Source organism: Myotis yumanensis, unplaced genomic scaffold (genome assembly GCF_028538775.1).
Source record: "Myotis yumanensis isolate MYYU_CA2020_CCGP unplaced genomic scaffold, mMyoYum1.0.hap1 SCAF_5, whole genome shotgun sequence".
In the NCBI taxonomy this organism is placed as follows: domain Eukaryota; kingdom Metazoa; phylum Chordata; class Mammalia; order Chiroptera; family Vespertilionidae; genus Myotis; species Myotis yumanensis.
The window spans coordinates 67,647,777-67,664,468 of NW_027223756.1; the positions used below are offsets into that span (position 1 = coordinate 67,647,777).

The window sequence follows — 16,692 nt, forward strand, 5'->3', positions numbered from 1 at the left end:
GTCAGTGTTTGGCAGCACAGTGAAAAAAGCAAAAGTAGCTAATCCTGATGGAGACTTAAATGTATGTTTACAAGATCTAAAGAAAATAATTCACAAATGAATTTTTCTAACATAGCCTGTCTTTATACTGGGAATGTCTGGGCCCTGAAGTGGTTTACAGAGCAAAAGAAAAAGCATTATTCAGAAAAAAGCCCCAAGTTTGATTCCTAGAGTTGGCTTAGCTCTGAGACTGCCTCGTAAGACCGTCTCAACTTTACTTAAATGGTTGAATTTCAGTAGGTCGCTATTGAAATGTTCTCCCCTGTATTAGCAAAAAGGCTAAGCCAGGTGTCACTCATCCGCACATGCTTCCCTCCCCACCAGAAACTTCCATCTGATGGCCTGACATCAAAGAAACAGCCAGAGTCTCCGAGAGATGGATGATTTGTTTACTTGGTCTCAACTGGCAAAATTCTGGTTCAAATGAGGGAAAACGCTCATTTGAAAGAAAAGAGGCAGAAGAAAAGAATGAAAATCCTTTCCACTCGGGCAGCAGTTTCTCTTTCCAACTTAAGACAGAGTAAATATAAATAATCCAATGACTCGAGTGACTCCGGACTTCCCCTGGGTGGATCTTTATGCCTCTCTGAGCAATTCTACACCCGTCCAATAACAAAGCATAGCAATCCTTTTTCCTGCATCACACACCAAGCACTGGCATGCAATACTGATAATACCTAACAAGTAAAGACAGGCTTTCCTTGCGAAGCTTGTGCTTACCCATGCTCTTCAGTGTAACTATTCGAATTCTTGGAAATCGTTGTCATTTTCCATGACCCAGAGTCAGAATATATAAATAATATACAGGAAGGAATGACTGACAGTTAAGAATTGTTTTTGGTGTTTACTTTCAAAGGAGGAAAATAAAATATTTCAATAAGCAAGACTATCTGAAGGGTATGGATCAAGTTCAAGGCTCGTAGATGGTCTGAATTACTTTTCCAACTGATTTTTCATGGGAACTTTGGCAATATCACACTATCTGTGGGGGAAACTGAGTGTCATCTTAGCTTTGAGAATCATGCCAAAACACATGCCTCAGATAAAAAGATGGGAAAACAAGTGATAGTGGTTTTTCTTTTTTATATGCTTTGATATCTTAAATAACAGAATCGCATTCAGTTCCCTAAGCAATCAGTGCTCTTACTTTTTGGCTTTTGCACATGCTGGTCTGCCTGCATGAATGTTCTTCCTGCCATAAAAATTCATCTTTCCCATTTCTCTTGGTTAACCCCCTTTTATCCGTCACACAGATACCCACTAAGAACTCACTCTTCCAGAAGCCTTCTGTGACCTCAGCTAACTTTGTGTCGTTGGTTGGGCTGTGTTTCATTCTTTGAGGCTGCCTTCAATTTTGTTTTCAGCAAAAAGTTATTTCGCCTAAAGGACATGACAGTGTACATCATGTAATGAAGGCTTATTGTAAATTGCAACTTCCTGGTTCATTTTTAATTCGTGTTATTCCTTAAAATAATGCAACCATGTGATTTTAGACATATTCTCTAAAAAGACTTCACTTCATCAGATTGGCTATACTTTCTGAATAAGGCTGATTAAAAAAGGGGGGCGAAGGGAAAAGCTGCTCCTGGGATGGAAGAGAAATTCATTCATTCACTTGAAGTTTACTGGAGACCTGTTCTGAAAATCTCTATTCTCATTCCGATGATGTGGCAGATACTAAAGGTAAACAACCAGATACATTCAACTTCCACCATACTCGGGAACTTTATCAACCCTCCGAACCAGAAGCTGGCAAAGGGGATAGAACACCTGGAAACAGCATAGGAAGCACACTGTGAGGTTTCACAAGACACAGGACGCTTTCAGCAGGGGCACAAAGGGAAGGGTGTCAAATATTTCAGTCTCATAATCTCCTGTTATTGTAGTACAGGAGGGAGGAATTCTTCCTAATCCATCCAGTCATCTGGAACAGGGCATTCCCAGTGCTCTGTGTTGTGAGGACATTATTATTATTATTTTAATCCTCACCCAAGGATGTTTCTATTGATTTTAGTGAGGGCGGAAGAAAGAGAGAAACATCAATCAGTTGCCATACTGACCCCTTCTGGGGATCAAATCCACAACCTAGGTATGTGTCCTGACCAGGAATTGAACCTAAAACCTTTTGGTGTACAGGATGATACTCCTACCAACTGAGCCACCCTGCCAGGACGAGGACATTATTTTTTTTAAAAAGACTAAGTTTTTGTCTCCCCCAATCAAAGTTTTACTGATATAAAATTGGCATACAACACTATTTTTTCAGGTATGCAACACAACGATTTAATATATGTCTATATTGCAAAATGATTATTAGGACTTCTTAATACTCCAGTGGCTTGATTAAGATTTATTTGCTAAGCTAACTACAAACATGATATACATGTCTACAGATGAACTTACCTCGACATATGAAATTGGAAATATTCCTATTTTGTCTGCCAGCATTCCTTCAGCCCAGTTTTCATCCACTCTGCGGATCACAGTCAGAACATCATCCTAAAGAAACAATAAACATTAGTCTACCTGACCCCATCAAGCTTGTCACTCAATTTATCGTTTCAATAAAGGGACTAAAGTTCTAAGAATACATGAATAAAAACCCTGGGACATGCCTTTAGTACATGAATCCAATGTTTTGATGAACTAAATGGTAACTTTCAGTCAACCCGGTGTCCTTTCTGAAAGCTGTTAAACTAGGAACACCTTCTAACCAGGGGTTGGGTGCTCACTTTGTTTAGATCCACAGATTGCAACCTCTAGTGCTACCCAGCCTCTTGAACCCATGTTTTAGATGGATTCTCAGGCTCTTGTCACTTTCTCTCTGATAATACACCAAATGCCCATTTAAATGCATATCCCACTGTTTTTCTTTACACAAAACACAATATCCTTCTTAAAATTCCAAAGCACACAGGGATTATCAATTCAGTTGATATATTCCTACGTGCTTTCCAGCAAAGAAATTTACATAGAAAATAAGGAAGTAATGCTGTTTCATTTTGTTATTCATAATTTGGTGAATTAAAATCCCTGGTGGCACACATACCCTGTATAGCAACCTAGAATTAAATTTAGGCTCTAAATATGAAAATGATACCACACAGAGCATCAACCAAAATTACCTTTCATATACAACAACCCAAGCACAGAATTCCTTTGTGTGTGACTTTAAGAAGACTGCTTCCAGGTGTTTTTAAAAGCACAGTGATACAGTTCACATAACACTATTTTACCTTTTTTTTTTTTTTGCAAAATGAAATACGAGCCCTATTGCTATGTATCTAGGTACAGGGGACTAATTGGCAAATGGAAAACAACCTCACCCTGACATTACCTTTGCAAATGGGAGGCAATCTTTGTCTGCTTCCTTGTCTTTCACCTCAAAGTCATAAAGTGCTTTGCACTGAGGTGGGGGCTGAGGTAACGGTTTGATAATCTGCACAAAGTTGGTGGGGAAAAATCCATGGATCCCGTTGACTTCCCCGTGGTACCAATTTTCATCCACTTGTCGCCGCAGAATGATGATGTCGCCTTTGCTGAATTTAAGGTCTCCAGGCTCTTTCCCTTCGTAGTTGTATAATGCTTTGGCACATGGTAACTGAGGTATACCCTTAAAGAAAGAGATAAGTTTTAATGGAAAGACATCCTCAACGTGTCTGAAAATTTAACTGTGTTATCATTCTTTTCAAGCCAAGGTCAAACCAACATGTTGCCCTCGGAAGAAAATCTCACATAAAAAAAAAAATATTATACATGTGTCTCACCAAAAAAATAACAAACAAACATATGTCACAGTGAAATAAGAGGAGTCGACCACCCATGCACACCCCATGGGATTTAGCCTTCTGCTCCTAAGTCTCATTTTGTGGGGTATGTTTGGAGTAGTTATTTGATACATGGAAATACAACTGCTGAGTCTGGCTCCCTGGTATAAAATTCATAAACTCATTAAAAAAACAACTTATTGCCTGATAGTAACTACCTTATTCAGCATGATAAATGATAAGCACTGAGAAGAAAAAATTAAACAGAAGCACAGTTCATTCACTTACTGACTGCTCGGAAACTTGGTGGTTAAGAATCAGAGTTTGGCTTTGGGCAAAACGCTCCCAACTGCTTTTAATGAGGACAGTAGGACCTATTGTCTCATGAACGCTGGTATTTATTGAGGGCCTACTGTGTGCCAGGGCCTGGAATACAACAGTGAGTCAGAAAGCCACAGCTGCTGCCCTCTCAGAGTTTATCATCTGTGATCACACAGACATACAGTCTTTCACAATCTGCATAAGATCCTTCAACTTGGCGCTTTCCTGGTTACAGAGCACCACTGGGTTGATATGCTAATAGTTGAGGTTATAAATGTTATTAATTGCATTCTGATTTTAAATGACAGGTTTAAAAATGTCATGTGTGTGTGCGCCAAAGCAACCTAATCATCAAATGGGTTAAATGTGATATTTCCCAACAGCATTGGAGGTGCCCATTCTTGAGCATTAGCTGTCACTTTAAGAAGAGCTCTGGCCTATCTGGGACACTTCTGCCTATCACTGATTTAAAGACTAAATGGCAAATCAAACATGTATATCGTAATTCACCGAATGAGATTCCTGGGCTCCTGCTTTTCACGTACGTATTAATTTATTCATTCATCCAGAAAACATGTATCGCAGGCAACACGCTAGTGCTGAGAACTGAAAGAGGAATAGGGCTCAGTTCTTATCCTTAAAGGACAAGATATTAGATAGAATTATAATACAGGGTAGTGAGTGCAATGATAGAGTTATGCTAGGATACGGAATTCAACAACAGAGATATGACAGAGGTGCAGAAAGCACAAGGTCGGTGGTGGGTGAAAAGTGAAACACTTCCTGGAGGAAGTGACACCTGAGCCAATTAAAGGATACAGAGGAGTCAGCCAGGCAAAGCTGGAGTAGAAGAACGAAAGACGAGCGAGGGCATTGCAGGCAGAGAACACAGCCCCAGCAAAAACATGGAGCGTGCTGTGCAGCGGGAGTGGGGTTTTATACAGAACACGGGGTTTTACAGAATGTGGTGTTCCCGGAAAGGGACTGTGGAATATCAAGTTGGGAGAGGTGGGCAGAGGCTCGATTGTGGAGAGTCTTGAGTGACATGTGAAAGAGCTTCCATTGCCATGTCCCTCAGGCAGTGACAAGCCACTCCCAGGCTGCAGGCACGGCCAGCCATGAGAAGAGCTGTGTGCCAGGCAGATGAGTCTGGCAGCAGGATGGGAAGCGGACAGGAAGTGGGCTGGCAGGCAGACAGCTCTGTGCAAAGCACAGGCCTCGACTAGTTGAAACAGTTTTTAGGTTTCCTCTTTCTAATAAGTAGAGCAAGAGGGAGGATTACTCATGTTGCTACCCTCTCCCTAGCCCCCGCCCCCACAAAAAGAAACAGATGAGAGTGCTACACCCTGGATGGCAACAAAACTTCATAATATAGTTTTAAAAAAATAGTTTGGTTTCTAGTCAGAGATTTAAAGTCTGACCTACTTATAAAAGCCAAACATTTTTTTGTTAATTTTGTTTGGCTGAAGGGGACCAGCCAATTCTTGGATCTCAACATGCTATTGGCAGGCGTCTTGTCTTGGCTTGGCCCGTAGGATGTTGTGTTTGGTTAATGAGAGCTGCTCTGGAGGCCAATACTCCGGAAGACAGGGGTTGAGCCTTCCAGAAGTCCTGGGACCCTCATGTACCCCTCTGACTTTGGGGCCCTGCCTTAAGATCCTGCCCCGAATGGCCTGACGCCTGCTGCCCATCCTTGACCTAATCTTGTAAACAACCCTGCTGCCCCTTTGGCTTCCCCAGAAGGGAAATGCCCATCAGGAACTCGGGTGCTTCACAATCCTGTGAACTTGGGTCACATTCCATTCAAGATCCAACCTTATGGAAGGATTCTAATCTCTGTCTACTTTCCCGGAGAGACCTCCCTACACTCTCTTCTTTACTATGTCTTTCTCGAAGTCTGGTTACCACAACTAACAGTGCTTCCCAAGTCACATTTGAGGAAATAACAGTAAATAAACACAGCAACAGATACGACGGTGCGAGCCCAGCCAGCATGGCTCAGTAGTTGAGCGTCAACCTATTGAACCAGGTTCAATTCCTGGTCAGGGCACATGCCCAGGCTGTGGGTTCAATCCCCAGTGGAGGGTGTGCAGGAGGCAGCCTATCAATGATTCTCTCTCATCACTGATGTTTATTTCTCTCTCCCCCTTTCCCTAACCTCTCCAAAACCAATAAAAATATATTTTAAAAAAATATTACTATAAGGGAGAGAGCAAGAGTGATCGAGCCAGAGACAGAGCACTGACAACGACTGCAGTAAATGAATTCTTGGAACATAGCTGATGGGACCATGATCAGACAGCAAAGGGCACCTTTGGGGAGCCCAAACTCCAGAGCCAAATGCCTGGGTCTGAATCCCAGCTCAGCCACTTACAAGCTGTGTGATCTTGAGCAGCTTGACCTTTCTGTGCCTCATTTTCTTCATCTGGGTTGTCATGAGGATTCAGTGAATGAATGTATGAAAACCACTACAAATGGCCCAGCAGGCAGCAAGTGCTACAAGCGTGAACTATCATCATCATCATCATCATCACCCAGAATGAAAAGCCTGTTCGCCAGGGAAACACAGCACCTGAAAATACATTTGTCTCCATGCAGCTGGACGCCTTTCTTTTTGGACGAATTCACATAGCAATTACATTTTAATACATATTCACTGTAGAACAATGCAAAGAATGCTCCTCCTAGGAAGTGTTCGGGGTTTCGAAACGTGCACTTCTGAAGCCCACATTTGTTTTCTGAGTGGAATCCATTCATCTTCTGGTTGAACAGAAGAAATTACAAATTCACAGACATGCACCGTTTAATAGGGGATGGCGTTTTAGATGTGGCTGTAGTTCATCTTGACAGGGCTAATGTAAGGCACTGGATGCCTGCATGAATTAATTGAAAATCCTATTACAAACTTGGTGACAAATAACTCTATTCACCATTACGGCCTGTTCTCTCGATTCCCCCCGCCCCCCCCCCGCCCCCCGCCCCACCTCAATTAGCTCTTTTTGGCCTACTCTGCCCAAATCCATGCCAGCCAAATCCATGCACCGAGATTCTGAGTGAGCACTCTTAGAAACCATTCTGAACTGCTCCTTAAGGAGATCTGTAACATTCCAAACTACCCACAGTGTGGTTCTTTGGTGATACGCTGATGTGGGAACTGAAGGAATTTATTCCTTCACAGATCACTTCTACACACCAGTGGCCTCACGGACTTATTAACGTTTCCACCTCACAAAAATCTATTAAGTGTTCCTAAAATCATCCATCATGCTTATCACAATGAGCAGCAAAGATAAAACTTATCACAGGGGTACCCATTCTGGTTAGCCTAGTTACATCTCTGTGACTGCAACCTGGAATGCATTCATTCACACTGACTTGCTAAGGTTATTTCAATGACCAATAACCGCAGAGAAAGAGTCATAAAGCTTATGGCAATCTAGCCCAGGAGCAGACATTTGTGCATCTGGCTGTGTTTTTCTATGGCGTTCTTTTTCAATTCAAAGAGGCTAAGAAGCCAGTTTGTGTCAAATTTCTCAAAAGAAGGTTTCCCACATTAAATGAAATGAATTCTACTCTGATTTCAAATCAAGCCAAGTTCAGTGATCTTTAAAAGACCTATTCCCACACAGACTGCAGATGATTAAGGCTAAACGGTTAACGACTTGGAAGAACAATAAAAGAATGTATTTTTCTCCTGCAACATCTGAAGGATAAAGTCAGAACAATTGGCTGGATAGCCTAGGACTACGCTTGTGGGTGAAATACACCCAGAGCTCACGGAGGCACTGCCTTCTCATTCATCTCCTTAGGAAGGTCGGGGAGTCATGTCAGCACCCGGGCCCTTTGCCCTCAGCGCCTTCGGCGGGCTTTCCGAACGGCCGCCTTCCTTCTGCGTCCTCTCATCAGGCCACGGCCCCTGAGGAGCTGCACAGCTTACATTTCACTTGGCTCCACATGAAAGGGAGGCTTAAAAGGAGAGAAAGCCAGAGAGAAACCAACTCCGCAGTCTAACCTGGGGTTTGCAGCTGTCACTCACGCTGCCAGCTTTATCAAAAAAACTTGGCAATTTAGACAGGGGAGGCAGTATAACAATTCTAAATCTAAAATACATTTCAATAAAGGATGACTCTCTTGCTCATAGAGACAAAAGGTACCTATGATAGTGAGCCAGTTTTCCTTCTCAAGTAATTTTTACTTCTATGTTATATGTACAGGTATTTTATCTGACATTAAAATCCTCATGAGATCAGCACACAAATATTTTTGATTAAATGCTTTACCCTCCATTTCTGTACCATCAAGTGCATCCCGATATATCTGGCAAAGCACTACTTGATGATCTAGCTGAGAGTCTAACAGGTAAATAAAACATTCACTGACAATTTATTTTATAGACTCTAAATGCCAATGCTCAGATATAAATGCAAGACAGCCTCCTGAAATTCAAATTCCTTCATGCATTTCTTACTGCTCCATAAAGTAAAAGAGATTCAATGACCTACTAAAAAGAATATCTAGAAGATACTCTTGTCATGGGAACAGCAATAAACTGTATAATTTCGTAATTTAGTTATATCTAAACTGGTACAAACTCAGGCTTATTCCAACCTGAATTTCAAAAACTACCCAGAAAGAACTGAGGCACAAGGAAATCACAGGAATAGGAGGTAATGCACACAAAGGAATAAGTAGCAAAATGGGCTGAGGAAAGGATTTTTTTTTAAAAGTCCTTTGTACAACAAAATACATGTTGGCTTTTCTCTAAAAAGTGAAATATCTACCAGGATATAATAACAGTATTTATAAAAATTCTGATTCTTTAATCGTTCTTCAGTCTTAAATATTATCCTCAAGATCTCTAGGTTGGATCATCACTCAAATATCATTGCACCATCACTTGAAATATTTCCACTTCACTATAACAAACATCTAAGATGAGCATTACAAGTTATTTTTCCAAAGCAATATCTGAAGGGACTGAGAATCCTATCCTCCCACATGAGTCACATACTGAACCAAATATAAATGAAGTTAGTTGAAGTAAAAGGATTATGTTCAAACATCAGAGATAAAATAGCAGAGTTTTCTAACAAGAAAAAAATGATCTTAGACTCTTTGTTAAATTCTTTTCTATGAACCACAATATAGAGAACAGGTAAATGAATCTGTGTGGGATGGAGGCAGGCACAGCCATCCCCTTGGTTCCTCTCTCCTACTTGTCCAGGAGACCCTGAGGGCACACCCAGGAATACAGTTTGGAGGGCAATGCTGTAGGAAGAGAAGTGAACTAAGGGCCACTGTTTAAAAAATACCCATATTTAGGGGCTAAAAACACCAAGAACTAGAGGTCAGGAAGAGGACCAGCAGAAAACAACCATTGTTTCAAAAACAATGCCTTATCCACATCACCCATGTCTTTATAGTCTGGAAACGATTCCCAATTACAGCATCAATGTTCCAAACAGTTAGTTTTATGGCCCTCCATTTGGACTGACGGTTCCACATCATATTTTCCACACTCAGCAAGCAAACCAGGCTGCTGTCATCACCTCCAACCTCAAACATGCCATTCCTCCTCGCTATTGCCCGGATGTTGTGTCGCCCCATCCACCCTACAAATTCATGTGTTGCTATCCTGACCTCCAAAGGTGATGGTGTCAGGAGGTGGAGCCTGTGGAAGGTGATTAGGTTATGAGGCTGGAGCCCAGTGGTTCTCAACCTTCTGACCCTTTAAATACAGTTCCTCATGTTGTGACCTGACTATAAAATTATTTTCGTTGCTACTTCATAACTGTAATGTTGCTACTACTATAAATTGTAATGTAAATATCTGATATGCAGGATGGTCTTAGGCGACCCCTGTGAAAGGGTCCTTCGACTGCCAAAGGGGTCGCGATCCACAAATTGAGAACCGCTGCTGGAGCCCTTATAAATGGGATTAGTGCTCTTATAAAGGAAGCCCCACAGAGCTCTCTAACTCCTTTCGCCTGTGAGGACACGGTGAGAAGCTGCCAGCGATAACCAGGAAAAGGGCCTTCCTCAGAACTCAACCATGCTGGTGCCTGGATCCTGGACTTCCCAGCATCCGGAACTGTGACAAGTGATTTCTGTTGTTTATTGAGCACCACCCGGCGTCTGTGGTACTTTACTAGAGCAGCCCAAATGGACGAAGACACTCCTGCACCAACATTCATCACGAACAGCCCACTCTCCCTCCACCTTCCTGCCTCGGGAGTCCCCAGCACTTGTTTATGGGTGATTATACAGCTGCAGTTGATAATTACGCTGCATTTCTTTCACTTACATCTTTATGTCTTTCTAGGAGAGCTGCTTCTGTTGTCTAGAATCAGATGTAAATAAGACGATTCTGGGGTAAGGCCACAAAACAGACCCGTTCTCTGATATAAGGGCAGCCTGTGCTCTAGGACGCAGCAGCATTGCCTCCTGGGGGAAGACTCTCCCCACCGTCCCCAGGTCTGCAGAAGGTGTTGCTCTGCTGCACCCACAGGATGTCTCGTGCATACTGCTGTTACGGCCTTGCTCTCACTCAGTGTACAACCTGTTTCCCCTACTAGACTGTAACCTCCCTGAGACCTGGGACCACGTGTCATCCATCTTTATGTTATAAGCTTCTACCTCAGTGTCTGTAAGTAAATTCTTGCTCTATGAATAAAGGAAAACATGTTATAGGTGTGGCTCAGTTGGTTGAGTGTCATCCTCAGAAAGGTCGCCAGTCAGGGCACATGCCCGGGTGGCCAGCTCCATCCTGGCAGGAGGAGCGTGGGAGGCAGCAGATCAATGCTTCTCTCAGACATCGACGTTTCTTTCTCTCCCTCTTCCTTCTTCTCTCTCTAAACAGCAATAAAAAGCAAACCAAACTTTTTTTTTAACTTTAACTCTACTGGGCTGAGTGCTAAAATGTGGACACCTAAGTGGAAAAATACCATATCCAAAGAAAAAGCAACCTGAAAGCCTAGCCATTGTGGCTCAGTGATAGAGTGTCAACCTATGGAGGTTGAGGTTTGATTCCCAGCCGGGTACATACACAGGTGTCGGGTTTGATTCCCAGTAGGGAGGTGCAGGAGGCAGCCAATCCATGATTCTCTCTCTCATCATTTATGTCTCTCTCCCCTCCCCCCCCCCTTCTCCCTCCCTCTCTGAAATAAATTTTTAAAAAAAGAAAAGAAAAAGCAACTTGAAAAACAATTCTAGAGAGAGTCAGGCTCAGCAGGTTTGGATATTTATGTGTTCTGGTACTCCACGTGAATGGCAAACCATTAGCCTCTGCTTCTGAAACTGTCCTCAGTGCCTCCCACACAGTACTTGGTGGACATGCGACCCTGAGACATGAGAGGAGCAGGAACACCGGAGGAGGAACGTCATTCCCATTCCCCAAGGTTGCTGGGGCACCTGGGCACACAAAGGAGGTACAGAAAAACCCGGAGAAACGAGAGTAGTACTGCTGACTGGTGTCCACTCAATAAGCTCTGGAAGCACAATACATTCTGGGAATGGGCAGTTGAGTGCTTTGTACTGAGCAAATTGTCGGCGTTTGAAAAATGTGAAACGAATTATGCAGCCAACCACAGCAAACAAATATTTTCCTTACAGACTCATTCGGGAGTTATGAGGAAATAGTCATGAAAATGATATACAGCTTTTATCTTGGATGGCCTTAAAAAGGGAGTATTCAACAGACAGACAAATCATTAAAGAAAACAAATCTTATTCGGTTCTCTAAGGGAATATAGCCATTGAGATGCAGTCACTGAACTAAAATGCAGGAAATTCATACCACTCGTTGCCCTGAATGTTAGTTTTCTGTTTCATCACATGCTTAATAATTACAATAGTATTTTGCAAAGAGCAAGAAAATTTATTGAGAAAATTCCCTGTAGTAACTGGAGCTACTATCTTGAGAACGTAAGGCAGGATGAGGGATAAGTCCTGGTAAAAGGTCAAGTTTCTATCTCTTTGAAAAACAGCTTGATTCCTGCCCTTCCCTTTGTCCTGCCTAAGACGCCCACCTGCCCCCGGCGATGTGGGACTAGATAGGAAGGAATAACCATCTGCATGGCCCTGTCTACTCCATACAGAAACCCAGCAAGGTAAGCAGAGTCAGGAACACAGAAAGGGGGGGGGGGGGGGGGGGGGCGGGGGCGGGGGGGGGGCGGGGGGGGGGGGAACAGGTTTTACAATTAAATAAAAAGGGTAGGAAAGGCCTTGATCTAATTCAATTGCCTGGTTTTAGGTTGGTTTGTGTGTTTTTTTTGTCCAGTGCTTTCATGAATATCCTGGAGAGAGTTTGCTCATGTAATTTAAACATGACATTAATTGGGGAAGGATGACTCACAATTTCAGAATTAAAACAACATTAGAATAGACTCAAACTTATATGGACAATTAGATAAAAGTGCTAAGGCAACTCAACTGGGGAAAATAAAGCCTTTTCAACAGCTGGTTCTAGAATAATTAGAAGCTCATCGGGGGAGGGGCGGAATGAGTCTTGACTCCTACCTCACACATCATATACAAAAGTTAATCAGAGATAAATCTCAGAATCACATGTAAAAGCCAAAACTATAAGTTTTCTAGCAGAAAATAAGGGAGAATATCTAAAGGATGAGGTATGCCAAAAAAGAAGCTTAATTAACCATAAAAATTTATAAATAGGACTTCATCAAAACTGAAAAATTCTGTTCATCAAAAGACACAATTAGGAAAATAAGAAATTCAAGGCACACATAGGGAAAATATTTGCAATACACATATATGACCAAGGACATCAGTCCAGAAACATAAAGAACTCCTACAAATCAACAACAAACAACACAATTTAAAAACAGACAAAACATTTGAACACACTTCATAAAGACACATACGTAGTCATGAAGAGGTAGTCAAGATCATTAGTAATCAGGGAAATGCAAAATAACACCACAATGAGATATTATATCACACTTATTGGAATGATTAAAATTTTTAAAAGACTGACTACAGGAGGTCATGGTTCGATTCCCAGTCGGGACACATGCCCAGTTTCAGGCTCAATCCCTACTAGGGGGTGTGCAGGCAGTGGCCGATCGATGATTCTCTCTCGTAATCATAGATGTTTCTATCTCTCTCTCCCTTTCTCTTCCTCTCTGAAATCAATAAAAATACATTTAGAAAAAGACTGACAATGTTGTCAAAGATACAGAGCAAACAGAACTCATACATTGCTAGTGCGGGTCTAAAATGGTACTACCATTTTGGAAAACTGGCAGTTTCTTATAAAGTTACACATACACTTTATGACATAACAATCCTAGGTATTAACCTAGGAGATAAAGATATATGTCCACACAAAGACTTGTACAGAAATGCCTGCTGCAGCACTATTCATATTACCAAAAATTGAAACCCAAAAATGTCCATCAGGACAGGAGACTAGATAAACACTGGAATCCTTATTTAGAAAAAAAAATGAATTACTGATACACACGAGTGAAAAAAATCAGAATAAACATTGTATGGCCCTAGCCAGTTTGGCTAATTAGCTAGAGCATCGGCCTGTGGACTGAAGGGTCCCAGGTTCAATTCCGGTTGTGGGCACATGCCCAGGTTGCAGGCTCTATCCCCTGTACAGGGCGTACAGGAGGCAGCTGATCCATGATTCTCTCTCATCATTGATGTTTCTATCTCTCTCTCCCTCTCCCTTCCTCTCTCTGTAATCAATAAAAACATTTTTAAAATTATATGGTTACATTTACATACAGTTAAGAATAGTTAAAACCAATCTACTATAATAGAAATCAGAAGAGTAGTTGACTATAGGGGGTGGAGAATGAATGAAAGGGGACATGAGAAGAATTTCTGTTATTATCTAGTAGTCCCTTTGCCCTTATCTGCAGTTTTGATTTCCCTGGTTTTAATTACTCGTTCTGAACTTTGGTTCAAAAATATTAAATGGAAAATTTCAAAAATAATTCATAAATTTTAAATGGAGCATCATTCTGAGTAGTTTGATGAAATCTCACACCATCCGCTCCGTCCTACCCAGGACGTGATTCATCCCTTTGGCCAGACCTTCCACACTGTATATGCTCCCCACCCATTCATCACTTCAGAGCTGTCTCAGCTATCTGACTGACAGTGCATATCACAGTGCTGTGAATCCTTGTGTTCAAGTCACCCTTATAGTAGGCACAGTGCCTACGGCATTCACCTCACTTCATCTCAGCACTTAGGCATTGTATCATCTCACATCATCGCAAGGAGAAAGGCAAGTACAGTACAATTTTGAGAGAAAGATTACATTCATATAACATTTACTATAGTTTATTGTTATAATTGTTCTACTGTATTATTAGGTATTATTATTAATCTCTTACTGTGCCTAGTTTAGAAATTAAAGTCTACCACATGTATGTATGTATAGGACAAAATATAGTATATTTAGGGTTTTGTACTATCCAAGGTTTCAGGCATCCACTGGGGGTCTTGGAACATATCCTCTGTGGATAAAGGGAGACTACTGTAATCTACATCTTGACTGGGATGTTGGTTATCCAGGCGTAGAAATCCCTCAGCCCAGCCGACGTGGCTCAGTGATTGAGCGTTGACCTGTGAGCCATAAGGTCACGGTTCAATTCCCAGTCAGGGCACATGCCCAGGTTGTGGACTCGATTCCCAGTGTGGGGCATGCAGTAGGCGGCCGATCAATGATTCTCTCTCATCATTGATGTTTCTATCTCTTTTTCCCTCTCCCTTCCTCTCTGAAATCAATAAAATATATATATTTTTTAAAATAAATCCCTCAAAACTTAATACATTCCATGTTTAACAACTGCAATTCACATATGTAAATTTTACTCAATATTAAAATGTTTAAAAATAAACCAGTAGCAGCACTTGTAAAAAACAAAAATTAGAAATGACCACATACAGCAGATCTGCATGGAGGAAAAGATATAAAAGTACCACAGAGATAACAAGCTACACTGGCAATCAAGAGAGGGGCAAACTGGAAAAAACAGAAATCTGAGCTCCAGAAATATAGAGCTTAGAAAGACGGCCCCCTTTCCAAAAGGAATCCATCCTTGAGGTTCAGAAATAGGAATCCATAATGTATGGTTTCTGGCTATAATCTAACCCTGCATTTACGAGCCAATCTCTCACTAGATGTCCAGGATAGATTCTGAGTCCCATAAACAAAAGGAACTGCAGTATTCAGTGGGGAGAAATATAAATGATAAAAGTGTCTGGAAAATATTATGACAGACAAGGTGCAGAAACTGCGATATATTAGTGGGTAGTATTAAAGTAAGTCTTCAAATACAATGAAAAGGTCTTACACAGGGAAAGTAAGTCAGCTTCATGTTCACTGGAGAAAAAAAAAATACAGGCTTAAACTGATGTGTGCATTATTTAAACTGGATAAAGGAATTTCCTGATGGTGAAGGGTGTTAAAAAATATCACAATAGATTATGATATCTTTCACTGGAAACTCTTAAAAATAGGACAGCTTCACAAGTTTGGTTCTGCCCACAAGCAAAGGAACAGATTATAATTTACAATCTCTAATAATGCTATGATTTCTTTGGCAATCAGACCATTTGAAAGAATAATTTTAGTCTTGATAATTTTGTCCTTTCTTTTTTAGGAGTGGAATCTCAAGAAAAAGGTAGTGATGAGGTATGGGAGAGTGAGGGGGGGGGTGTTATGAGTGGGGGGTGAGAATATGAATTAGCCTGCAGAAATCAACTCAAATGAAGCCAGCCAGCTTCAATACTCCAAAGCCTATCACAACCTATTACAACCTTGTTAGGAAAAAAAGGCAAGCTCAGCTGTGGTCAAGCACACCAAGCTGTCTTTCATCTCAGTACTTTGCTTATGTTGAAAAAGTAATACATAATGTGTGTTTTTCTGTTACTACTCTTCAAAGGAGTGTTCTGCTAGTCAATTAAATGTGATGTTTACATAGTGACGACTGAATAATTACTGCAGGATAACACTCTCTTACTTTGAAATGGATCAATGATATAAAACCAATCCTGTGAAACCCATAGGGTAGAAAGAAGGTCTTTAAAATATAATTAAGCCTTTTTATTAAAAACATGCATTATGTGTTGAAATTCTGGCTTTAAAAAGTAGGTATACACTGAATGCAGAGACGATCTTAGAGGTGTTTCAACTAAGCTATTTCACCTTTGAGTAAGTCTATTATAAAATGATGCTTAAAAAAGACTTGGAAGCCGAAACCGGTTTGGCTCAGTGGATAGAGCGTCGGCCTGCGGATTGAAGGGTCCCAGGTTCGATTCCGGTCAAGGGCATGTGCCTGGGTTGCGGGCACATCCCCAGTGGGAGATGTGCAGGAGGCAACTGATCGATGTTTCTCTCCCATCGATGTTTCTAACTATCTATCTCTCTCCCTTCCTCTCTGTAAAAAATCAATAAAATATATTTAAAAAAAAAAAAGACTTGGAAATATTCTGTGCTACTAAAATGAGTGTTACTAGAAAACACCAATTGCCTTTACTTTCTAAATTCTCCATTACATGACTGTGCAAGAAATGCTACGAT

General features: G+C 41.3%; 1 protein-coding gene across 1 annotated transcript in view; it reads right to left on the bottom strand.

Annotated features, from left to right (window-relative positions):
• Positions 1-16,692, bottom strand: part of SH3RF1 (SH3 domain containing ring finger 1) — a 164,821-nt gene that overhangs the window by 56,761 nt on the left and 91,368 nt on the right. The window contains exons 3-4 of the mRNA XM_070415454.1: positions 3,377-3,652; positions 2,443-2,538 (exon numbers count right to left, since the gene is read on the bottom strand). Of these exons, the coding sequence (XP_070271555.1) occupies positions 2,443-2,538; positions 3,377-3,652 (372 nt within the window). The remainder of the gene's footprint in view (positions 1-2,442; positions 2,539-3,376; positions 3,653-16,692) is intronic.